This window comes from Drosophila eugracilis, unplaced genomic scaffold (genome assembly GCF_018153835.1).
Source record: "Drosophila eugracilis isolate 14026-0451.02 unplaced genomic scaffold, ASM1815383v1 contig_2147, whole genome shotgun sequence".
NCBI classification, from domain to species: Eukaryota; Metazoa; Arthropoda; class Insecta; order Diptera; family Drosophilidae; genus Drosophila; species Drosophila eugracilis.
This window is the reverse complement of record NW_024573030.1, coordinates 2,890,887-2,918,238: the sequence shown is the minus strand read 5'-3', so window position 1 is coordinate 2,918,238 and position 27,352 is coordinate 2,890,887. Positions and strand designations below refer to the sequence as shown.

The 27,352-nt window shown below is 34.6% G+C and overlaps 1 protein-coding gene across 4 annotated transcripts; it reads left to right on the top strand.

Moving 5' to 3' along the window:
• Positions 1 to 3,658: 3,658 nt before the first annotated feature.
• Positions 3,659 to 26,420, top strand: LOC108104964 (cell wall protein IFF6). 4 transcript variants are annotated; one of them, XM_017211330.2, is made up of 6 exons: positions 3,659 to 3,826; positions 18,698 to 20,221; positions 20,291 to 20,803; positions 20,868 to 21,752; positions 21,818 to 22,036; positions 22,127 to 26,420. In XM_017211330.2, the coding sequence occupies exons 2-6, from the start codon at positions 18,699 to 18,701 to the stop codon at positions 22,755 to 22,757; spliced, it is 3,771 nt and encodes a 1,256-aa protein (XP_017066819.1). In that variant the 5' UTR covers positions 3,659 to 3,826; position 18,698; the 3' UTR covers positions 22,758 to 26,420. The 4 variants fall into 4 exon arrangements, with proteins under 4 accessions (XP_017066819.1, XP_017066818.1, XP_017066821.1 ...); XM_017211329.2 differs by having other exon boundaries at positions 3,659 to 3,830; XM_017211332.2 differs by lacking the exon at positions 3,659 to 3,826 and adding an exon at positions 3,989 to 4,008.
• The last annotated feature ends 932 nt before the right edge of the window (positions 26,421 to 27,352 follow it).

The window sequence follows — 27,352 nt, the reverse complement described above, 5'->3', positions numbered from 1 at the left end:
CATTTTAACATGGCATATTTAATAAGGATAATACATACAATACATACGTATGTATATCTATCATGGAAGTTTTGTAATCTTTTTATCTTTTTAAGATTAAGATACGCGGTTACAAGCACTTCACACACAACCATCCCCTCCATTAAATGGGTTTTCTTTTCACTAATACATACATACATACATTCTCAGTAAATCTGATATCTATTCTTTGACCGATTCCCAGATATGTAGCAACTGCTTGTGATATTGTGCGTGCCTTTTAATTGCATTCAATTTTGTTGCTCTGCAGGGTTTTTGCATATTTTATTGACTGATCCGAAAAAAAAAACTACGACACTGTATATAGTTTGTGATGGTGATAGTGATGTGATGAAGATGGTTAGATGTTTCGGTTTTGGTTAGTTATGCGGGAGTAGGTATGGGGATAGTGCTGTTGTGGTCTGGGGTTGTACATGGCAACAGAAAATTTGTCGGGTTTGTTTGCTTTATTGCTCCACTTTTGCTTGTGACTTTTTAGTGCCCTGGCCGCTGTCGCTGCTATTTGATTTTCACATTTTTCTTTATTTTGGTATCACATGATTATACGAACATACCCCACACACAGATAGAGATACATTTATACCTGCGGCGTGTGTATGTGTGTTGTTGTTCAGTGGAAAATGTCTTTTTGTTTTATTTTTTGTTTTCTATTTGGTTACTTTTTAGTTTCGGTTTTTGAGTGACTGATCTGTAGATCTTCACATTTGTCGCTGTCATCGTCATTTGCTCTGCACAGCAACAACATAATGACGCCAAAGTTTACCTTCGTTCTTTTGTTATCTGCATGTATGTATTAAGAATACCAAATTTCCATCCATTTATAATACTTATCACCACTCAATGGTTATAGAACATTTCTCTCTAATAAAAATCTAAATCGCTTGAAACAAATTTAAAATTAAATTTAATTCGCATTATAAATTAAATTTTATTTGATGGCAAAAGTAAGTTTGATGCGACTTAAGTGGTATCATCACGTGTTGTTGCTCGGTCTGTCCCATTCAGATACTTTGGTCACACTGCAGCGTGCTCTTTCCAAGCTTTCCTGCTCTCTGCTCTTTGACTCCGTTTTGTTGTGCTTTTGCACCTGTTTATCTGTTTTTGCTTTTTCACCGTTTTAAGCGTGATTTTGTGGGTGTGAGGGGATCGGGCTTGAGACTGTAAGCCCCCTTTTCAACGTTGCCATGGTTCTAACTGGTTTTTCGAAATTCCTTCGCACTGCAATTTCACTTGTTCATTGGTATTTGGCCCCCAGAGCGAGTTGTATAACTATTTATGTGAGATCGTGTATGTATGTATGTATGTGACAAAGCGACAACAACTACAGTGGAATCTACAAAGCTGCAACTCTGAGGCGCAGAACTTCTCTTTACGAATTTACTTTTTTTAATCATTTAATTACCTACCTGGAAAAATTAATTGTATTCTACTATTATAATAAATATTACCGTATTTGTTTCTAAATTAAACTTTAAAAAACCTAGGGCATATCAAATGTTTTCAAAATCAGGAGTTTCCACTGTTAAACAACGATAACCGCATGGCAAAACGAATGGGAGAGCAAAAGAGAGCGACACAAACACCGTGGCGTCGCGTAAAAAAGTTGTGTGTAAACAATTGGGGCCGCTCTTTATCTCAACCCACCCCCCCTCTCGTTTACCATCTTTGTGAGAGAGTTTGTTTATGCGCCGTTTGTCCCACATAATTTTTGTTTGTTGGTTTTTCTGCAGGGTTGTCAGATGTCATAAAAATAACATGTGTACATACACTATCTATGATATTAATATATAATAAATACATATACATATAATGTACGTCCAATTGGACTTACTCATACAATTCAACGAATCATAAAGGCACGGCGTAATTAATTTAACAATAAGAATTAAAAATTGTAAATTTGCACGCATATGTAAACATTGTATATGCATATTTATTTTTATGTTTTAATTTTAAATCTAATATGTAAACAAATATTCTATTAGTTTAATGATAAGATGATTGAATGACAACCCTAATTTTCAGCTGCTTTTACACGAGATTCTGCTTTGCTTTTCTGTGTGTGTGTTCTATTTTCCAACACACACGTTTTTCGTTTTCGTTAATTTCTCGCTCTTTCGCGTATTTTTGGCCAAAGCCACGTTGTTGGAAAAATCGTATGAAAAACCGGCCGGAAAAGTGGGAAAACAATTCCTATTGGAATTACGTGAGTGTCTTTCTCTCTCTTTATTTCTGTGTGCTTGTGTTATTTCTGTGGCAGTCATAAAATTTTTGTATAATTGAGTGACAAACGATAAGAACTTGCTTCTTTTTATTTTTCCTGCTTATCGTCTTTCTGACTTTCTTTTGCTTGCTTTGTTTGTTTCTTCTTGCTCTCGCTCCGTCGTTTTTCATTCTCTAATTAACACGTTTGCAATACAATTTCGTTTCATTAATAGAATATACAAAAAAAAAACTATGAAGAAAAAGATCGTTACCAAAACTAGAGTGATATTAATATACTAATACAAATACGCACGCAGCGTAAAAACAATAACGGCATCGGGCTCTCCCAGTCTCTCCTAATAAATGCCGATACATTTTATATTTGTTATTTGCGCGCGGGTGTTGCGGTACCAAAAAAAAAAAAAAAAAAACAATAATAATAACAACAAAGTCATTGAGAGCCAGAGAGCAAACTGTGAGTGTATGGATGTGATTGACTTTTTTGCCGCTGCGTGTGACACATGTTCACCCACACAGAAGCACTTTAATACAGTGTGTAGCGTTTATGTAAATGTGTGAATACCTTTTGCCGATTATAAACACCAAAGCACAGTGGGTTAAAGGAACCTGATCTTGTTTTGATTACCTAACACAATAAGGAATTTAGTTAACGTCAAGGCCTAATCTTAAGATCCCTAGTATGAATTATTTTTTAAAATTGAAACAATCTAATTAATACATTTTACTTATATTCTAAAATATTTTCTATCATAATATGCATAAAACATTGATATTAGAAAGACGAATCGAATCTGATTCAAGCATTTAGTAAATATTTATGTTCACCTTATAGAGCAAAAATTTCTACAAATTAACGTTCTTATTTTATCGATAAGCCTACAAGGATTCTATCTTGTTCCACTGTGCAAGAACACCAACGCGAGGTAACTGTAAGCGCTTTTTCTTCTTCATCTGCTACTTCAACGTTTTGGCAACAACAAAAACCATGTGTTTGCCACGCGCTTATTACGCTCTTTTGCTCTCTCCCGCTAAATCGAGAGAGAAAGAGAGAGAGAGCAACGCTCTCTTCGATGCCATGTGTTTTTTGCTGTATGCCTAAAACAAATAAAAAACAACAAATCGCAGCCATTTCATTCAATTAGTTGATTGAACTAATATTAATTTGGCTACTCGAATATCATAAATGCCACATTTTTGTTTTTCAATACTATTTAAATGAAAAGTAATCATGGAACCGCACTGTGTGTGTTTTTGTTTTATTTGTTTTTTTTTGTACGCTTCTCATTGTGTTGTGTTCTGCCTCAGCTGGCGACGCTGCTCACGACAACGCTGGCAGCGCTGCTTGTCTGGTTGGCGTTCTCGCATTTGCCGCATTCAATTTTTTGCCTTTCAGTTCAACAGACGTAACATTAACCAGCAAAAAGGAGAAAAGAAGAAAAACCCTTATACATTAAACTGCAATAAGTAAACATCAGCAAAATTTAAAAGAGTGATTCACAAACAAAAACCACAAAAAGCAAAATAAACAAAACATTGCCGTTGATGTACCACAAATAATTGAGTAGGTATGCCTAACTTTTATTTTTTTATAAGTGTATGTGTTTAATTAATACGTGTGATAATTAATACAACAGACGAAAAAAAGGTTTTTGCAAGTGCCGCCCGCAAAAACAAAAAAGAAACAGAGAAAAACATTGAGAGAGTCGCAAAAAAGAGAGAGCGTGCATCAACAAAAAAAAAGCAGTGAGTGCCAAATAAATAACAGGGAAAGCAGCAACAATACAAATAAAACATGGCAAAAACCAAACAAAAATAACAACTACAAAAGTAAAAAGCTCAAACAACGTGGTGAAACAACAACAACAAATATGAAAAAATGTTGTGCTGCGTATCGTTTGTGTGCGTGTGTCTGTGTATTTGTGTGTCACCAAATGTGCGTGTGTCCCCCAATTTTGTAGTTGTTTGTTGTTGTTGTTTCTGTTATATCCATTTCTTTACACACGCCCCCCGCTTGGAAAACGGGAAAATTGGGAATTGAAAGCAAGCGAAATTATCAATGATTCCTGAAAGAAGAGAGAAAAAGGATAGGGGCGTTTGAAATATGGAAAACGAAAACAAGGGGCGGGGCGCCCGCATAAAAATTACAATAATCAAAACCACAATTGCTAGTTAAACAGATCATTTTAAAATACTCGGCACACACAGAAAGAAAACAATATTAGACGGAAAATTATTTTAAGACCATATATATAAATAAATGAAGCTTTTGAAAATGGCAGAGAAATTATTTTTTAAAACAAAAAATATTGAAGCTTTAGGATCCCGTCGATCAATCAATTGGAAATTAAATTGTCGCCACCTGTTGGCCTTTTTATATAAGCACTCATGTACACACATACATACCAAGGCATATCAATCAAAATCTGGGGTAATTTCCCCTCTTCGAATTCGATTCTAATGCAAATCTCATGCCGAATGTTTGACACCCTTTTACCCAAGCCTATTCTAACCCGAAAAAGTGAATGTGTTTTTGCGTTTTACAATTTACACCTACTGTATGACCTAACTATAAAGAATTTCAAATTCCATTTACGAAATCTTATTATAAATAGACGTTTTAAGTATCTGTTAAAGTTTCATTTTAATTGACTTGAAATTTTATACCTGTTTTCCTTTGTTAAATACCATTGTCAAGTCCTCAATTAAAGATCATATCAAAGTTTCGATTGGTTTACAAATGACTTTATGCAGTACCGCTTCAGTATAGGAAACGTACTTAAGTTTTATTTTTGACATCTTAAATTATACCTAAATAATTTTAATAATAATTTTTCTTTGCATAAATAAAATAATTTTTTTTTTATAAGATGTTAATGAGGATCTAGTAAACCGTTTACGTTTTGTAGACTTTTCACTGTAGTTCACTGTTGTCGCTTTTTCTCGGTTTCGCGTTGGCCTGTTACTCTTACATGCACACTTAAATTCACACACATTCGAATGTGTGTATAGATGTGTATGTATGAGTGTGTGTGCATGGGGTTTGGTTGTGATGAGTAAGGGAGGGGGTGTGCGTCGCCGCTGCGTCAGCAAGAAAATGTTCTGGCTGAAAAACGGGGCGCAGAATATCGACAACGCTTTGTCGTTGATTATACCCCGTTATTTGTGTTCGTTTAGGGTATTTTAGGCCTTACAAATGTATCAGCTAAATGGAATGCGAAAATTTTAGGTAAATGTTTTTGGTTAGTATTTTTATAAAATTTCATAATCCGTTCTGAGTACAAATTGAAATACAAAAAAATAATTACACAAATCTGTACGATTTATAGGGTATATTATATTTCATATACAATTGTTATTGGTTTTACTTTTGGCGTCGTTGTTGTTATTGCTCTTGCATATTTCATGTGTGAGTTTGCGATCGTGTGATTTGTGGCTACTTTTCGCTCTCTTTTCTCTCCAAACTCTCTGTCTCTGTCATTTGCTGTCGTTCCCTTTCTCTATCTGACCGAGACGCTAATTTGTTGTTGTTAGTGGTGCTATATAGCATATAGCGTCGTGTCTTGATAAAGCGACCTCGCCATTGCTTTTTGTTATTTTCCCCCTCCCTCTGTTAGTTAACTTTCGTCTATAGTTTGTAAATTCTGTTGTTCAAATAAAAATAAATGTCAAAAATCTAAAAATATATAAATGTATCTATTAGCAGATTTAAAGATCATTTCGAAACGAAACCAACTTAAAGTTTGTGTTTAAGGTTCAAAAAGCATTGTGCAATTAGCAGGGCGATTATGCAACTGTGTATGTAGTATTCAAGAAAATCCAATAAATACTTGAAACTTTAAAAGCTCTTGGTGTTGTGTGTATTGTTTATTGTTTTTCATCGTCTTCATTTTGTTGTTGTTGTTTTTTTTTTTTTTTTTTTTTTGTGCCACTATTTTTTGTTGTCGTTTTTATCTGGTTGCGTGTGTGCGTGTGGCGGCAATTTCCGACTTAAAAACCAATTTGAAATTGAAATTCCTTGACGCTGGGCGGGATTAAAAACTAATCGAATATCGGCCGTAACATTTCCGACTTTTCGGGGGCGGCAAGTGGGTGGTTTTGTGGGCGGGTGTGGTAGTCGCTTGGGTGGTTGTCGAACGGCACGCAAAACGGACACCGAGCAAAAGCAACACAGAAACCCAAAACCCGTGCTGCCAAAGTTGCTTCTCTCAGTGCCTCGTGTTTTTTTTTGTCAGTTAACTTAAAACCACTTTGTAGTAAGAACTTAAGAGCATGATCGGTGTACATGATTTCGAAAATACTTTTAAAATAAGAAACATAAAATATGCATTTTTAAATCCACAAATAACAATGATCTACTGTTCTTTTTTTCGTTTTCTTCTCATGATTTATAATAAAAATGGTTTAGTTTTAATAAAACTCGAATAAAAATTTAAAAACATTTTTCAAATATTGAAAATATTAGGCACATTAGTTTGGTAATACTACAATCACGTGCAACGTTCAAGGTCTAAGTGGAATTGATAAATTAATTGGAACTCCTGTGGTGGTTTCAACAATTCTCCAAAGACTTACAATAACTTTCCACTTTTCGAAATCTTTTAATATATATTTTGTTTTAGTTCCTTTAGAGAAATCTTCACCTGACTTGGGCTTTAGAGGCATATGTGTGCTGCTTTTTTTTTTTTTTTGAGAACCTCAGTATTGAAGGCAAACTGAGGCTGAGGCGTTGCTTTTTTTGTTTGTTGATTACATAAAAAATGAAAATAATTATGTGTGTACAGATGGTATGTGTGAGTGACTGTGTTGGTGTATTAGTGTTCAACTAAAAACGCACACACGTGCAATGAGAGCTGTGCCAACACACTCACGACCAAGTTGTTAGCGCGATAAGATATAGCGACTATTAAAACAACAAGTAAACGGCGGCAATAGTGCGCAAAATGCAAACAAAATGAAAAAATAAAAAACGACAACAAAAACTTAAAAGTAGCAACAGAGACGACAACTTTGTTGGTTGTTATACAACAGCAAAGGCGGAGAAAATAGAGCAACGCATCTGAATCTGTATCAAAATTAGAATTGGAATTCGAATTGCAATTACAATTGGATTTAAAATAGAATCAACAGAAATAGCAGGTCAAAAGCAAGTTAACAATGTGTTAGTTTATAAGTATCAGGGTGATATATAGGAAAATTGAAATATATAAAATTTTATTTTAGAGTTAATTTGGTTTCCTTGTCAATGGTATTGTGTGAAGATGAAGTTTGTTTAATGGAATGTTTAAAATTATTTTTAAAAAGGAAGGAAAGAGGATATTCCCTGAATTCATTCATTTGATTGACTATAGTACTCAACTATAAAAACTATCAGATATTGACTAAGGTCAATTATATAATTAATTAAAATTTTCACAAAAGTCTGAAATTCCGCTTTTAAAAATAAAAAACCTATTACTAATACCGAAATGAGTTTCGTTAGCATTGTTTTGAGATGAATAACTGGAGATTATGCTTTATAAAGTGTGTAGACTCATAAACAATTGTAGGATCCGAATTCACTTTACGGTGATATGTACGATATATACATATTATATTATATACCAATTTTCAATTCAAGGGAGCATAAACATTTTTCATTTGTTTTCCACTCTCTTTCATTCAGAATAATATGGAATGTTTTCCCAGCTGTTAGCACATGTTCACATGTTCGTTTTACATTCAATGCTGAATGCGAATGCAATATGCAAATTATTTCAAATAAAAAATCAACAAAATATCACTTTTTTTTTTTTTAGTTAACAGTACGAATACGTAATTCCATTCGATGTGCTCTTATTTTCTTCAATTATCAATTCATCTATTTAACTAAATGTTTAACGAAAAAATAACGTGGCTTAGTTCTTCATATTATAGTTTTTTTTTTTTATTATTGTATTTCCCTGCTCATAGCATATACGAATGTGCTAATTAGTCGGAAACGTTTAACGTACAAGTCTGTGTCAATTGGTTTTAGTTGGTTGATTGAAGGGCAACCCACTGTGCCTGATGCCCACTGTACGAGTGTGCCGAACAAACAAAATGAAAAATAAGTCGAACGTCGGCAATTGGGCACAGTGTTTGTCGAAAGTTTTCATCCTAATGCTAACCATCTGCCAGCACGCACTGTTCGGCTACAGTGACCACTCATAAGAAACTAAATTTTATACATAATGTAAAGTGGGTTTAACATTAAAAATGCCGAAATGTTAATTGACATATGTGAGAAATTGATCGATCTAAATATCAGTTTATTGTTGCAAGTACCCAAATGTTAAATATCCTTTCTATCGACAAAGTATAATCTCAGCCTTAGCTAGATCTTAACATTAGTATTTAGCTTTATCCTATATCCCCACTGTTTTCTGAGATATTTAAAAATGTGTTTTCTAATCAATTTCCATCTGATTGTTGTGATACTTTGAAGGAATGCGTATGAAATGCAATTATGCATTTCTTTAGGCTATACATTCCTTGTCCATTATTTATCACACATACACATCACGTATACGCCACCGATGCAGATAGTTTTCACTGTTATCAGCAATTTCTGGTTTTTCTGTTTAATTTTTTGGTAAACCACTTTTGCTCTATCAACGCTTAACAAACTAATTATTCATTATTATTATTTTTCCCCCTTTTTTTTTATATATATATACAGGCACACATATTGTTTTTCCTCTTTTTTATTATTATTATTTTTTGCGGGGAATATGTACGCTTTGTCTATATTTAGTTGTATTAATTGCGGTTGACCCAATTTGTTGTTCTTGCACAGGCGATGCCTTGTGTAATTGCTTAGAGCGAATACAAAAAAAAAAACAAAAAAAAGTAAACTAAAAAATAAGAGCAAAAATAAACTGAACTAAACACACCAGATAGTGAAATGCAGATGTGCACGAGGAGGAAAAGCCAAAAAGAACACATGATGGTTTTATTTTGGCTGAACGACGACGAAATCAATTGAAATTGAAATTTTCAGGCGACCAAAAAAAGAAAATCAAGTAGAATAAAACCAAAAATTGTCAGTTGGAAAGGTAAAGTCCGTCGTCAGATGATCTAGGTGTATTTTTGTTGTTGTATTTTATTTATTTATTTATTTTTCTTTTTTTTTTGGTGAGGATTATCGGGGACTGTAAGTTTGTTGGCCTGGCAACAGCGAAAAAGACTTAAATGCCAAAGCGACAAAAACAGCAAACAAAATGTACTAGCAACACGACTGCATAAGTATATGTACATCCATAGGTACTGTGGGTGCTGAAAATGTTTATATTTCGAAATTTATAAAAATAATAGTACCTTAGTTATAAATATTCCATTTTTGTAGGATTTTTTTATACTGTGGTTTATATTTTAATTACAATTTTTACTTAAATTCTTGGTTATAGTACATCGAAATATTTAATAGGTATTTCGAATCATAGTATACTCCGAATGAGGTCATACATATTATTTAGTCATAACTTAAGTATCCTTTATCGTTGGTGATATAATACAGAGTAGCAGCTACTTTTTCAACCGCAAGTGGGTATAAGTATATATTTGTCTACATAGAAATACTTGTATTTTACATGCATACATTTATGTATATTTTTAGTTATTTCTTTTGTTGTCTCTCCTACTGCAGTTTCCTACGTCTTCTTCTTCTTCTTCTTCTCATTTCTTTGGTTTGGTGCCCAAAAAGCCGGCAAACTTCGTTTTTATTTATGCTGTTTTTTTTTTTTTTTTGCTTGCGTTTTGTGCTCTGCTCTTTGAGCTTTGAGTTCTCTCTGTGATTTTCTCTCTTTCATTATATTTTTTCTTTTCGTGGCGTTTTTATTTTCAATTTTGTTGTTGTGCGTGCGTCTTGGAATGGGGGAAAAGTTGTATAAATTTATTTATATATTCAACAAATATAGGATGATACATAAGCGGCAGTCGTTGTTAAATTTTCCGCTGCTATTGCTAAAATTAAATATGTTTAAGCAGCAACACCTAAAAACAACAAAAGCAACACCTCAATTCTCAAACAAAATGAGTGCACATCGAGAAATTACAATAGCGTACTTAATAAATTGAAAACTTGAAGAATAGTTTAAAAATATTAATTCAAAATCAAAATTATATCAAACATAAAACTACGAAAGTTTGTTGATTATTATATAAATATTAATTGGTTACAAATTTATTGAGTTAAAATTTTTTCAGTGCCTTGCTGCATTTTTGTTTGTTGTTTCTATTGGAATCTTTGCATTCGCTTTATTGTTTTTAATGTGTATACGTTTGTATTTTGGCTTCTTGTATTTCCTGCTCTATCACTGCTCTCCTTTGGTTCTCTCTGCCACTCCTCCACCACTCCCTCCCTTGCGTATAATTTTTTGTCGCACGTGTCGGATATGATTTTTTGTTTTTGTTTTTTGGCAGAAAAATGTTGGCGTTATTTTAATTAATTTAATTATGCATTTAATCAACAATCACAGTTTTGTTGGCTAGCAAAATAAACAAACGTCTTAATTTACATTTATTTAAGGCTTTTAATTATGACGTGTAGTTTTAATTATCGGCATTTGGGAAACACATTCTTTTAATTTAATTAGCAATTAGTTGATTAATTACTAGTTTATTTTAAATATAATAAATAAAGACATCTGTTTTTGTTTTCTTTTTTTTTTTTAGCCTTTAAACTTGCGATCTTTCTGGTCGTTAAATCAACGAATTTTGTTTAAACTTTGGATTCTCATTTGTTTTTATAGCAAAAGCAATGACGTATTTTGTTAAGCATTAATTTCTGTTACCATTTTATTTATTTATAAATATTTAGAGGTTTGTAATACAAATACTGACTTGTGAGTCACTTTGGCTCTTATAAGATATAGCCAAAGAGTAGAATGAAAGAGAGTGGTGTTGAATTAAGAGCTTTAAAGAGTTGCTTTTTAAGCCTAGCCCAAACAGCTGTTTGTTGTGCCTATTTTTTGTTTTTGCCTTTATCCTTTGTTGTTACACTGAGATCCTTGTCAAAAGTTGTTTATATTAAGGAAAAACAAGAGAGATGGCTGGTTGGGAAGGGTGCTGTTGAAGGAGAAAGCGAAAAGGGATGCAAAGAGAAAGGGACAGGTAGCTAGCTCTGGCCTCCACAAATTTAAGTATATGTTTTTGTTGTCAAACTATACTTTTATTTCGCATTTTTCTTTTATTTGCTTGTATTTGTATTTGTTTCTGTTCACTTCAATAAATGGCAATGTCATGCGCGGACGCACAATACTCATACATATGTACAAATATATGTACATAGATATTTGGTACGGTAGTGACTCTGAAAGATAGATTACAAAACGTAATAGTCTTTATACCAACTAAATTCGTAATAAAATATAATATATGTATTTTAGGAGCCATAGTAAAAATCGGAAAAACCTTTTGACAATTCAATAATGAATATGACTCTAATAAATATAATTTACGTTCTTCTTTTAAATGTTTACTGTACCTTGTGAGAACAAGCTTGTTTACGACGCTTTGACTTTGCTTTGGCTTTTTTTTCGCTTTGCCGGCTCTCTCTCTAGCTCTCTCGATCTCGCATACAATGGAAGCTTTGTGTGATTTTCGCCACAGTGAGAAAGAGAGTGAAGGAAGGGAAGGAGTATTGTTGTTGTTGGGCGTAAGGTGGTGTGTGTGTTGGTGGGGTCGGTTTTTCAATTGCTGTTGCCGCCGCTTTGCTTCATTCGTTTGCCTGCTCGCGTGCTTTACGGTTCGAGATTAACAAGAAAAATCTTGTAAAAAACTTTAAAAACTTATATATATTTCACTACATTTTACAATAAATTTAAAAATAAATACCAAAACTTATATTAATATGCTTTAAAACGATTTTAAAAATATATAAATACATTTTTTTTTGCGTGCGATAATAAAACTGCGGGAACGCCTTGTATGGAATCTGAATCAATACAAAATAAAGATAAATACAAAATATATTTAAAAAGCAAAATAATTTAAAACGGACCATAAAAATAAAAAAAAAAACTGTGTGTGTTTGTGTGTGAGTAAAACAAAAATAATAATAAGAAATACAAATGGCAAACAAAGAGAGAGTGAGAGAGAAAAAGAGCAACTGTGTAAGAGAGAGACAGAGTATCGCAGATTACAATTTGAATTTTAAATTGTGTTTTTTTTTCCCAATCAAATATACAACTTGGCATTTTGTCATCTTTTCACCATTTCTTTTCAATTTGCTTTAGGTTTTATTTTTTGCGTAATGCCCGATTTTCTATACATTCTCCTATTTCATAATCATGCCTTAAACTTAGCCACTAAATGTGTATAAAAATAACAACTAAGAAAAAAATGCCAAGAAAACCACGTTGAAATTTTTGGTTTATTTCTCTTTTTCTTTTCTTGATTCCCTATCTCTTTGGCCCACTCTTTGTCGTTTCTCTTTGGCGTTCAAAGCAGTTCTAACTGCTTTTCTATACAATAAACGCTCTTTCGCAATGAATTGGAAATTGTTGTTTTTTAAGTATGGAAAATACTTACTGTACTTCTAGATATGATAATACAAATGAAATTCATGAGTAATTAGTTATAGAGCTTTATTTTTTTTCTTCCGAAGAGAAACATTAAAAAGATGACACACTAACAAGAAATTACTCTCTTTACCTCTCTCACTCTATTTCTCTTCTACAGTTTTCGCACACACACGTGCAATGACATTTGTTTTTTGTTTTTTTTTTTTTCGAAAACGACGCGAAAGAGCTAACAATAAAACTAACAATAAATGGAAAACAACAAAAGCGATCAACAGCAATTATAAACGCCAAAAGCGTTTTTCTAGCGGCCTTGTTGCGTTTTTCAGTGTATACAAAAAAAAAAAGAAAAGATAGAAATAAAACTAAAGCGTCTATATAGAAAACTTAACCAAACTTGTATAGAAATTTATTTATATTTTTCAAGCATTTGATTTTTTTTATACTTTGTTTTCAAGAAGAGTTTTTGGTAAAAAGTTCAATCAGTATTGTTTCTTTGTTCATAATTATAAATAAATAAAGGGGTTCCTTGCATTTTTTTTAATTTTTGTAAGAATTGTGCTTTTAACTTAAAACCAATTTTTTGATGAATTTATATAAATTATATATTATTAGACATATAGTTTTCATCTTATCTATATATTTTATTTAGTTGTTTATTTTACTGGTTTTTCATAGAATTTTCTTGTTGATTTCTTTGTTTTTCATAACTTAAACGCCCTGTTGGTTGGTGTTTTATTATTCTTTTCGATGATTTGACCCAGGCGTATACGTAATGTGCAAGGCAAAGCGCGAGAAAGAGAACCGACACACAGACACCAACGCACATACACCCTCAGACTGGCATACACTGACGCACACTGGTGCAGAAACACAGACATGGCGGCCACAACGTCAGGCATTACGTATACGCCGCGTGGTTGTCGCCATCGCATTTCTTATTTTCTTTCGATCATTTCTTTGTTTTTTCTTGCTTTTTTTGTTATTTCCAACTTATATCGAGAAAATTCTGAAACATAGATTTTTATTTAGTCGATCATAGTAAAATATAGTAATTTGTATGATTTTATTATAATTTGGAGTAAAAATTTGAAAAGGTTTTAAAAGCGAAATTATAAAATTGAAAGAAAATAACTATAGTAAACCATAAAACGAAAACGAATACTACAATTTTTTATCTTAGTTTAAATTTTAAAACTAAATAATAAAACTTCTTCGAAAATGTAATTCCTCAAAAAACAATTTTTGATTACCCTTTGTTCTCTGTAATTTAAATGAGTTTCAGACATTTTTGTTTATATTTCATGAAATGGGCAAAAGAAAGAGAAAGGGGTGAAAAGTTCTCTTAAATTATACTGCTACTGCTTTTCCTTTTTCCGCAATTTGCTTTTATTACTGTTTTGTTTTTGGTTTTTGCTTTTGCCTTCTATGTTATCTTGTTGATGGCCGGAAGTATGCAAAAGTTTTTCTCTTTCTCTCTCTTTGTTACGTGAAATGTTTTTAAAAGCTGTTGCAATATTTTTGCTTTTTACCTATTGTTTATTGTATATTTTATTTTGCCCCAAACAAACAAACAAAAAAACAAAGCGTTGTAATTATGAAAGGCAATTGCAATTACCTTTTATTTAATAATAACTTTGAATGAAGAAGAAAAAAGCCGGCTACCCTTTGGAAATTATTGTAATTTTAATATTCTATATACGTGCATACATAAATTATTTCCAGCTCACGGTCTGTTTTTTTTGTTTGTTTTGTATTACTTTTATTAAAAGAGGAAACAACTCATTTAACATTTCATAGATTTTTCCACATTTTCCCCACTGGCATTTCAATTGCGAGACAATTTTCACAACAACAACAGCAAGACGAAAAAAAAAACAAAACATGCTGGCTGTCAATTATTTGTATGTTCGTCTGTTTCTGTGTATTATTATTATTGAACCAGTCTCACGCTGATTACTCTACTCTATGAGGTTTCATTTTTGCCTTTGCATTTCGAGGGCATTTATGGGTGGTATTCTTAATGAACAAACATGATAAAGTAATACAAATACGAAGTGGGTCAGGAAAATTAAGCGGAAAAAGGGTTAATACTTACACATGATTAGTTAGTTTTTGAGGGAAAGCTAAGGTAACTGAACGCTCAAAAGGGGCTTGAAGGAAAAACAGTCTAATTTTTTATAAATTTAATTAATAGAATTTAATATAATTAAATCATAAACTTAAATAAATACGTTTTTGTTAAATATAATTGCATTTACTGATATACTTTCGTACTTCTATTTGACATTTAAAGGGTATCAACTTGTTTTGACTATCATTTACCCCAGCTTAACTTCACTTGTTAGTCGTTATTTTTATTTACTGCTAAAGGTGCTCCCTTACGATTATTTTTTTAGATGGTCTCATAAGCATCCAAGTGTTGCGTTTTGTGCACACTTAGTATATATATCATATATCTGTATGATTCATTCTCTAACACTACCATCATCATTATGATGTTCTCTTCAGTAGTTTCATGGCTTTTCATTAGCGTGGCTGCTGCTGCTTTTCTACTTTTTCTGTTACTTTTTTTTAATTTTGGCTTTTGTTTTTTAGCAAGCAGTTTGCCAAGGTACAGTTACCACTGGTTTTTTATATTCTTTTTTGTTTTTGCCTGTTAATGGCCCGTAGAAGAAAAGACTCCGTAATGCAAGACCTGCACTCTCTTGCTCTCTTTCTTCCTTGTGACTTTTCTGGCTAAAATGTGGGTTTTTGGGGGGCTTTCAGTTGACATTTAAAGCAGCTCCATGCAGGAGAAAGGTCCCCAGGTCATAGCCAAAAAGCTAAACCAGAGAGCAAATTTGACGGTGACGTTGACGTTTCTAGAACACAAAACTAATCTTAAAACGTTACTACAGTGCACGCTCTTAAGGCCGAATACATTTTTCATATGCGTCAGCCATCAGATATTAATGTCTTATTACGTTTTAAAGTTAATTTTTTTTACTTTTATTTTTTTAATATGCCATAAAATAACTTTTAAGATTTTCATTTCTATTATTTGGTTGCAAGAAATGCAACAATTTGTGAAATTACTTTAGTTTGAGATAGTCAAGTTCTACTGTAATAACAAACTGAAAAAGCGACTCAAAAACAAATGCGTGGTCGTCTCTCACTCACTCTCTCTTTCTGGCTCTCTTCGAAAAACAACAAAAGCAGAGATAAACAAATTCAAAATGAGAGCGACTGAAAAAGAAGAGAGCCTTTCACTGGATTGAAAGAGCGATATATACTGAGCATATGTATCGGCATTTTTCGATGGAGAGTTTTTCCACTGTTACATTGTCCAAAAATTGCTGTTGCTTTTTCGATTCTTATTGTTGTACTTGGTAGCTATTGTTGTTGTCGTCATGCGGCCATATTTGCTAATTAATTATGTCAAAGGCAACGCAACACCCCAAACCCCACAAAACCCCTGCCCCCATCATTCCTCTTCTTATCTCAAACACGTTGTTTTGGTTCGTTCTCTCTCTCTCGCAGTTTTTGCCGCTCTTGCGACGCTGCAAAATAAAATATTCGTAAGCGTCTTGTTATTATTTTGTTGTTGTCGAGAAAATACGAAAAAAAATATATGTATATATATACATATGTACATATATAAAAAGCACAGTAAAAAGTTGCCAAGACAACGAGTAGACTTTCGAAAAAAAGAAAACAAAAATTGCGTCGTTGTTGCTACAATAAACGAATTCCAGACATTGCTGAAAAATAAAAGCAGATTGGATATTAAGAAGTCTTTTTACGTCACATATTAATTTAAAGCAAAGACAAATTTGTATTAAAAAATTTAAAATAAAAAATGATTTGTGGATAGGATTAGGTTTTTATTGTTCATAACAATAAATGAATTCCAAGCTGTACTATTTGTTTGGTCGGCCAGTGTAATGACGTTAGCGAAGGCAGCGCTGCCGGCGTTGGAGGTCAGCGGAGCTTTTTTTTTTTGTTTTTTGTTGCTCGTTCGTTTCGTTCTCGTCGCGTTTGTTGTGTTTTTCGCATTTACGGTTACGGTTTTGTTGTGGCGCGCTTTTTTCTACCTCTTTTCGTTCTCGTTCTTTCCCTTTATTCCCTTGCCATTCCCAATCTTTGCACATGCAAAACAATGGCTAAAATCAGGTAGGTTATCAAAAGAAGAAAAAGAAAAAGGAAATACAGTCATGTCTTTTTTGGAAGAATGTTAATATTGGCATTTATCAAAATAATCGATATTTTAATTAGATTCTAAAACTCCACATGCTTCAGTTACAAATATCGAAAGAATCCCGCAGTCAATCTAATAATTATCTATCTAGCGACAACTGTATCCAGATGCATTGCATCTCATTTACTGCAGTGTCACTGTGGGTTGTAAAAGTAAATTTGCCTCTTCGACATTTCTATTGTTGACTTTTTGTTAGTTTCCGTAGTTATTCTTATTGTGCCTGCCTCAAATGAAAATCAATAAATAATAATACACTTTGTTGGCTGCCCCACCCCTTTTACCGCTCGAACGCCCTGACGCTTAGACGTCTCTTTCACTCTTTCGATTTGCAAGCCCAGCGGCAAATATATGCTGCCCCTCGGGCAAAAAGGAATATTTAAGTTAATTGCCATTGATGTATTGGCATGTGATGACTGAATGATTACACATTTAATTTTGCTATCGATCGATCATCAACCTTTGAATTTTATATGATTGTTTTTATATCGAATAGTGATTATTATCGATCGTTGATATTTGAGTTTTTATTTCCATTCTTACTTAGTTAAAATATAAACTTTAGAAATCTTTTATGTGCTCGTTAATCAAGTAACGTTTACACTGATTGAGAAGAATGGCAATTGTAATCGAATAATTACTTGTTATGGAATTGGTTATCGATCAACGATCTTTGGACTCATATTTAATTTAAGTAGAATCTTTGAGGACTGTATAACCTAAAGTTAGTTGAAGAAAACAAGTCCAAATGGTGGGAAACTATAATGGGAAAGTATAACATTCGCACACAGAAATACTGATAAGATAATCCTCACAAGTAGAAAGAGATGGGACTAACAGAACTGAAAGAGATAGGTGAAGTGCCAACGTTGTTAGTGTCATAAAAATGCCACAAAAACCAAACACGCGTAAATTAGAAACATCAACAGAAAAACGCAAAAAAAAAAAAAAAAAAAAAAAAAATGAAGTCTTCGATTGCGTAAAATGAAAAACAATATAGCGAGGGTGTACCAAGGGGGTACAAATACCCCGTTAAAGTATGCAATAAAAGTGGCGAAGGACGTTCAACAACAATAAACATGAACTGCTAAATAATAATGCGGTTTTTCACTTCAGTCACAAAACCATCACGAAAAACCAATTTGATGACCGTACAAAGTGCAGCAAATTGATCATTTCATCAGTTTATTATTAGATCATCATCGGGCTTGGCTAAAAATACAAAATTGGCTTAAAAATAGCATGACAACCAAAAGTTATTTAGCAGGAATTCTTTATGTCACCTAATGATGAGGCAATAAGCAAAATGTTTAATAATTCATAATAATGTTCGATGATCGCAGTCCTAAATGAAATGTCCGGAAGCAATTGATTTCAAACCTCATGATCTCAATATCACAATCGATATATATATATTATAAATCATATCTGATTGAGTGATATAAGATTATGACTATGGTTATAAGACTAAGTCTTTTCGATTGGTTAAGCTAAAGTTTAGCAAGCCTCTTTGCTGAAATCTTAACCTGATGATGTAATAATTAAACAGTTTTCGTTTGATAAATCATTGAAATGAAATTAATACATTTATAGTCTATGCTTTAAGTATTGTTTTTTTAACTGTAGTAACCTTATTCATATCCTTTTTCCATTACAGCATGTCCACAGATAATCCCACACAGTTGCTGACCACCCGCGATTTGAGCCAACTACGTGGCCATTTGCAATCCGGCGTAGCGGTGGCCTCCACGACCACATCTGTGGTGGCAGCGCCGACAGTTGCTGCCGCCCATGGATATCGCACTATTGCACCACCGCCACCAACATCTGCCAACAATAGCAGTAGCAGCAGCAGTAGCACCACCGGCACCACAGCAACATCATCATCATCATCATCAGCAGCAGCAGCAACGCCACCTGTAATAACACCAGTTATATCCACAAGCAATATCAACATGCCGGCAAGTGCCTCAAAATATGTATTTCTGCAACACAATCACAATGGTGGCTTTACGGCATACGATGGATCTGCTGCAAGTACGACGGCCACCGGAGGCGTTGGTTCCACAGGTGGCGGCAATATAGTGCTCCTTGCTACCGAGCCACTAGAAATTGGAACCGGTGAAGCTTTGGTTAATGTACGAACCTCTGAAGATGATGGAGAATTGCGACCGTTGTCCTGGCTAAACGATAGAGATCTAATTAAGGGCATTGTGACTACGACAGCCGGACAGGCTGGAAAACGTAGACCAGCTGTGGCCATTAAGACAACGGATGGTGAAGCAGTATCAGGATCAGTTGCTACCAATGGTAATCTGTGTATAGTCAGTGATTTGATAGAAGAGCTACCCACAAATCTTAGTGAAACCAGTGAACAGGAGGCAGGCGGTGGATCAGTCAATGGGTCAGCTGTGTACAGCACCACCACAGTGCACAAAGGAGCCAGTGGCACCACCACCGTGGTGGAGTACAAAGCCAGCAAAGCCAATCAACAGCAGCAACAGCAGACGACCTATTTGCCAACTCCGACAAGAACCACAATGGTCGGTCATAGCTATATGCCGGTGGTGGTTAGCAGTGCCGCCAATCAACCTTTACTCTCACCCGCCAAACAGCAGCTACAGCAACAGATTTATGTGACCAGCAATGGGAGTACAACCGCAGGCGGAGGAACCACAGTCGTCAGTGGTGGAGCCATTTTCAAGGCAACCAGCCAGGCTCTATGCTCACCAAGTACCAGCAGCAGTAGCAGTAGCAACACCACCACCCACCATCCGCACAAAAAATATCTTCGCGAAAAGATGCACGTTCAGATGGATCATAGTAGTCATGTGGCTTCAACGGTTACGGTGGTCAGTTCGCCGGCTTCCTCGAACAATTCCTCGATAAGCAGTTCCAATTCAGGATCTGTATCAGGTTCCGGATCCTCGACAGCGGCTGTAAATGGTGGTAATAGCCCAGTGCCCAAGGCCAGCAGTTTTAGCACTGTCTTCGAGGCGGTCAACTATGCCACATCGACAGCCGGCAGTAACAGTAGCAGCAATAGCACACCAAGCAGCCAAACGATAATCCATGGCCAGGATCAACCGGCTGTGGTTACCACAACGACTTTGATTAGTGCCGGATCCCTGCCTCCTGGTTATAGCTTTGTTAATCACGTAGCCAGTACGCCGCATGTCATGTAAGTTTATCCTAGAATTATTTAAAAAAAAAAAACTAGTAACTAACGCTTAATCTTAAACTTTTCTAGTTCCACACCAGCCAATGTGGCCTCACCGGAGACACCACCTGGAGCAGCATTGTTGCCTGGAACATATTATACCACTAGCACCACTGCAGCGGGTACAACCACAACGACTTTACAGCCACGTAGTCTGCAGTTATCCGTTTCCCCGCCGCCGCCACAAAATCTGACATCAACGAGTCAACTGCACAATGGATCAGTGGGGGGAGGAGCAGGAGGCGGTGGTACTGCAGGGTCCGGTGGAGGAGGTGGAGTTAACCTGCGAAGTCCTAATAGTTACACTAGCTACGACAACGAAGATTCACTGAAAGAATTCGATCTGATGGCCAGTTCACGGATACATACAAGCACCCCCCAATATTCGGTATCTAAAAACGGTGCCAATGGTTATGGCAATGGCAATAGCAACGTAAATGGTGGAGGAGCTGGTTCCATTACGCCACAAAAACAAAAGCATCCCAATAACGTGCCATACGATCCGCAAGTGCATACCGATAGCAAGCCGCCATATAGCTTTAGGTAATTATAGGATTAAATATATTCCTTGTATTCATATTTTAAAATTTTTTTGTACCTTTTGCAGTTCCTTGATCTTCATGGCCATTGAGGGTTCAAATGAGAAGGCACTGCCTGTGAAAGAGATCTATGCGTGGATTGTCCAACACTTTCCATACTTTAAGACGGCGCCCAATGGTTGGAAGAATAGTGTACGTCACAATCTCTCGCTGAACAAGAGTTTTGTTAAGGTTGAAAAAGCGCCAAATATGGGCAAGGGATCGTTGTGGCGTGTGGAGCCACAGCAGCGCCAGAATCTCATCCAGGCTTTGAATCGATCGCCTTTCTTTCCCAACTCGGCAGTGGATAAGATTAGTCCTTCGCTCAAGAGTCCCAGTGGTGGATCAACTTATGATAGTCTCGATGGCGGCAGTGGTGCTGTGTCCTCGGTTCAATCAGTGCCTACGGGAGCTGGAGTTCCAGCTGCTGCCGTTGCTATGTCCACGCCCACGAAAAGCAATGGTTTGGTGGTGGCCAATGGTGCTAGTCAGGCCACAAATGCAGCCAGACCGCATAGTCCCAATGGCGGTGGCAGTGGAAGTCATGCCCGCTTTGATCCTAAACTATTCCCCAATCTGTCCAGAGCTTTTGGGAATATACGCGAAGACTCAGCCGGACAGCAACTTCTGCAAGATGTTCTCGATGATGATTTGTCCGGGGACTATCACAACAACAACAACAACAATAATAATAATAATGGCAGCAAGTACAACTATGTGGGTTTGAATGGAACTGGAGCTAGCAGCGGTAGTGCTGGTGTTGGCTCCACCACAAACGGAGCTTCCGATGGCATTAATTTCGAGCGACTGGCTCGCGATTGCGGAGCGGACAGTATGGACGATGTACATGCTGCAGCGGCGATGCTCTTCCTTAAACACGGATCAAAAGCCTTTAGTGAGCCCTTCCAGAATGGGTAATTTCTATGAGCAACTATAATATAATCAAATGCCAATCTTAATTTATACTTTTATTTTGCAGAAGTGCCCCGGTGATTACGAGCTCTCCAAGTGAGGATCATACTTATTCGGCGGGCGGTAACAGCAATGCGGACAGTGGTTCCTCCACTCCGCTGGCCAATGGCAATGTCTTGGCCAGCGTGGTGCAGGCTGTGGTTCAAGCTCAAAATAACCAAGGTGAAGCTGGATCCGATAGCAATGGCGCCAGTTCGGATGCTGCCTACGATAGCAGTGAGGAGAAGTGAGTTTAGAATCAGATTTGCAGTTTTATGTGATAGAAACTTTGAAAAAATACCTGACTTATAATTTTTGGTTTTTTGTGTCCCATTAGTCACGACATCACACCCGAGGAAATGGCCGATCGGCAGAGACATAGGGATGGTGTCGACGCCCTGCTCTCGCTATCCCGCTCTTCGATCGTAGAATGCGGTTCGGTGGCCACCACCCACTATTACAGTAACGGCAGTGGCAGTGGCAGCAGTCATGGATCCCCGCACAAGCGAGCCTCAAGTCACAGTTTAGAAGAGGAGCATCTGCACCACCATCTTCAACAGCAGCAACAGCAACAGCAGAATCAGCATCCACATCAGCAGCACCTCCAGCATCAATTTGGCAGCAATCAGGCAGTCTACACCAATGGCAGTGGCAGTAAAATGGCCTTATTGAGCAGTGCAGCTGCCAATGTGGCACTGGCCCATCAACAGCAACAACAGCAACAGCAGCAGCAGATTCATCAGGATTTATACACCTCGTCGGCCGGTCAAAATACCAGTATTTATCTGAGTGGTGTGAACAATCATTGCATGCCCGGTGTAGGCGGTGTGGTTTCGGTCGGTGTGGGAGGTGGGATGTTACCACAGCATTTGAGTGCTGCAATGGTGGCGGCGGCAAGTAAAAATAAAGTAAAACCATTGCGAGGATTACGCACTAAGATCAAGCGAAAGTCGGCTTGGATGCGGTGAATATGGCGACAGGCTGGCGGCAAATGGACCTAATACAGCCAACGATAAAAGCGCCTACTTACCGCGCCCCCAATTACTGCCCTAAACTCCCTAGCGCCATCTCGCCCTACCCCCTGCGACCTGTTGTTGTTGTCTCTTTCTAAAGCAAAAAAAAAATTGTTAAAATCACAGAGCATTTAGACTTAATTTTTCTAATCTTAAATCCAAACTTACATGCATATGTTTTTGCTCTATAATTTACAATTTTTGTTTTTTTGTGTGTTTTTTACCCTTTCCCCGTGTTTGTTATACAAATCCTTGACTATCTTATTTTTTATTATTTTAAATTTAAGCTTAATTGTTTTTTTTTTTTTAAATTTAACTTTAACCTTTTGCCCCGCAATTGATTGTTGGCCATTTAAATAATAATTGATTAACTATTATTATATATATGATTTACTAGCCATCCTAGCTGCAATTTCTTATAATGCCTAGCTGTTAAGTGCAATTCTGATTTTTTTTAGCTTTTAATTTTAAATTGTGCAAATATTTTACAAACCAAACGCAAAGAAAAAAGAAAAGAAAATAGTTTTAATGGTAACCAGATGAAATGGAAAAGTTTCTGGTTCTTAAATTTGTTGTTAGCTTTTAGTAAAACATACAAAAAATTTAGTTTATTCGTTTTAACTTGCGAAATGAGGGACACAAACAAAGAAAACTTTCCAGCGTATCAGTGACAAGGTTTATATCAAAAGAAAGTTAAACAAACAAAAAGTAAACACCAACAAATTGAGCTAAGAACGAAAACAAAAAATCAAAGAAAATGTGAAACAAAATAACAAACAAACAAAAAAAAAAAATTGTAAAAAGCGCAAGAGAAAAAAAAGGAAAAAAAGCTAGAAAACAAACGCAACGTTTGTACAAAGAGCAACCAGAATTAAGATTAAAATTCTTTTTTATTTCGATTTTGTGCCGCAAGAAAATGTTTTTCCTACACATATAAGATCTAAAAAAACAAAAAACTACTTAAATGATCTAAAAACAAAATCGATATAAGAAATATAAATATATATACATATATATATAGAGATATAAAAAAGAGATATAGAGAAAGTTAAGATAGGCCAAGCAAGAAACCACCCGCAAGGGAACACACATTTAGCGCCTTATATATTGAGTCCTTAGCTAAAAACAAAAGATAGATCTGTTGAATTGTTTGAACTGCTTTGTTATACGAATACATGAATACATATATATATATATATATATATGCAATCTTAGCTATATATATATATATCTATATATATTGAAAATATAGATATTGATATATATAACTAAGAACCCTCCCTATTTTAGCCTTCCCACATACACGACACTCAAGCAACTGTTAAATCAAAGATATTTAGTTGATAAGCGAGGGCAGTAAAATATAAAATCTTAATTATAAGCTTCATTAGATGGTTACGTAGTTGAAATGATAAACATTTGTTAACGAGAATCAAAACTGTAAGCTAGCCGATTTTAGTTAAATGAAAACTCCAACAATTGTATATGGAAAAAGCTGTTGAAATTAGAATGCTGCACATATTTACATAGGCATATTTGTGGAAACCAAGGAATACTTAACATTTAAATAAGAAAATTGATGATTAACTTGACAAAGAGAACGACGCCCTAAGTGTATACACTTCATGTACCTTTTTAGCAAAAAGCAAATACGCAAAAGCAAAGATCGCATTAAAAATTATATACATAAATATGTATTTAAATTACCAATTACGAAACTAAACTAAACTATGTTGATGTCAAAGAGAAAACCAATTTGCTAGTTGTTACAAACAAACAAAAAAAAAAAACAATATTAAAAATATTTTGTTTCCTCAAAAAAAAAAAAATGATAAACTTATGATTATGGTTTCTTTTTTTTTTTGTTTTCTAGTTTAATAACATAAGAATATTGCATTAAAAAGCATATTCGTGGGGAAGGAATGTGACTAAAATATATATTAGAAGCGAAAGCAACAAAATAACTTTATACCTAGCTTTAACTTAAGATCCTAAGAACAAAAATATACCCTTTTCATATGAAAAAAAAAACCTCCCTCGCACGACACAGTGAAAGACAATCGCCACCTGTGTTGTTGTCGTTGTCGCTTAAGTTTAAACAAATTCTATGTAGCTATATAATATTAAAATATATATATATATATATAAATTACACACAGCAATAGCAAAGTACATATACGACAAATATTGTTATACAACAACCTTAAGCTTTAGCCAAGAGAAGGTGGAAAGAACTAAACTATCTTCCCGATCCCACAACTCCTATATCCCCATATATACCCAGAAAAACAACCAATAAGCTAACCAGTTTTGTTAACGTGTTTTTTCTTCTATTTTAATTATTATATCGCATTATTATTATTATTATAATTATTATCTTATATATATAAATGATATATATTATATATATATATATACATATATATAATTGATTATAAAACTTTTTTTGCTTACCAAATACACACCAATCAAAATGTGAAATATTTTGTTTCCTTTATATGCGTTTTATTTAATTTAGTTGCAGTAATATCTGCTAATTATATCTGATTATTATTCTGTGGGTTTTGTTTATAGTAAAAAATTAATAAAAATTTTTAATTTATAATTATTGTTTAACCACAATGTGTATATAGCTTATAGTTGTACATAAATTAATATAGAGTTTATATAGAGAGATCGGATTCTGTTGAACTATAGTAAGTGCCTGACTTCTCCTTTGATGATAATGATGAAATATGAAAACCCTGGACTAAAAACCAGAGTAGAGCTTGGATTAAATAAAGCACTGTTGCCAATTTTCATAGATTTGTTTGTTAAAATGTTAGCTTAAAGCTAGAGGAACTACTCGATCCTTAAGACCCGCCTTGCTTTAGCCTCTAAACAAAATAAATAAGACACTCACCTAAACACACAATGTACAGACTACAGGGTATTCAAAACATCTCGATAAAAACAAAAACCGAAGGGATTTGAGATACATATATGTATTTGCCCACAAAAATCATATGTACATACATATTATATCTCTATAATGAATAGGATGATCAATCTGTTGTCCCTCCAAGGTTTCAACTAGCGCCTGTTTTTATGTCTTTAAAAACCTCTGTACCAAAAAAAAAAAAAAAAAGAAATTAATTAAAATAAATATAAAATATATATACAAAAGCAAGTAAATTAATTAAGATATACTTGTATAACACTTAAGAAATACCAAGCAAATCAAACATAAATTATATTTATATATATATACATACCAATGTATGAAAAGCAAAGACAAAGAACAAATTTTTAGGAGAAATATGTTACCCTGTATTTTTTTAGACATAACATTTTTCTACTTTTTGGACGATGTGTAAAACTCGAAGACAACAAATACAAAAAAAAAAACAAAACAAGAAACGAATGTTAAACTGATGTATGTATGCATATGAAAAGGTAAAATTCTTTTTTATTTTATTTTGTTGCTAATTTATAGAAAATCACGGAACAAGACAAACAAACTAAGTGCGAAACATATTTGGCACTGATCTTTGGGCCTGTATCTTTGTGTATAAGCGAATTGTGTATGACATACAATTAATAAATTACTCTCCACCCATCTGTTGGTATCAAGCAAAATGGTCTTTAATTTATTAAATACATATATTCTTAAATTGGGTTTCTTTTAGCATTTTTTTTTAAATTTTAGCGTTCCCCTTTCGCTAAATCTTTCAAATTTGTCTCCCTTTCCTGCAGTTGCTTATGTATGAGTGTAAGCAGCGCAAGCAACAGCATAAACGAAACTGTACCTATTTCTTCCTCTTTTCTTTGTCCGTTTCACTTCTTTATTAGCAAGTGGCAAATTTTTTTAAGCTGTAACCGTAAGTTTTGGTTGTATGTGTGCTTTGTCTTGTCTGTGTGCGTCGTTTGCATCTTCCTTTTGTCTTGACTTCTATGCGAATTTCATTTTGAACGCCATTAAACAATTTGGAAATAGATGTCAAAGTTATGATGAATATTTTAACCAATTATCGAGGATCTCGTAAAGTTTAAATGTTATTACAGAATAAAAATAATATTTTTATTTAAAGTCTTGATATTATAAATAGGATTTAATATTTTACAAAAAGTGAACATCTTTTTAACGAACTTTCAAAGTAGTCTCTCTTCCTTTTAGCTGCTTCCGTTAAATTTTTAGCATTCCCCTTTAGCTTTATATTTCAAATTTGTCTCTCCTTCTAGCAGTTGCCCATGTATGAGTGTAAGCTGCGCACGCATCAGCATAGTCGAAACTGTACCTACATATTCCTTTTCTTTCTCAGTTTCACTTCATTATTAGCAAGTGGCAAATTGTTTTAAGCTGTAACCGTACATTTTGGTTGTATGTGTGCTTTATCGTGTGTGTGTGCGTCGCTTGCGTCTTCCTTTTGTCTTGACTTCTATTCTAAGTTGTATAAGGAACAGAGAGAATGGTGGACTTCTTTTTACCGCTTGCCATTCGCTAAAATCTTTCTCAGTTGTCTCTCATCCTTTCAGTTGTAAATGTCGCGAGTGTAAGTGACGCACGCATC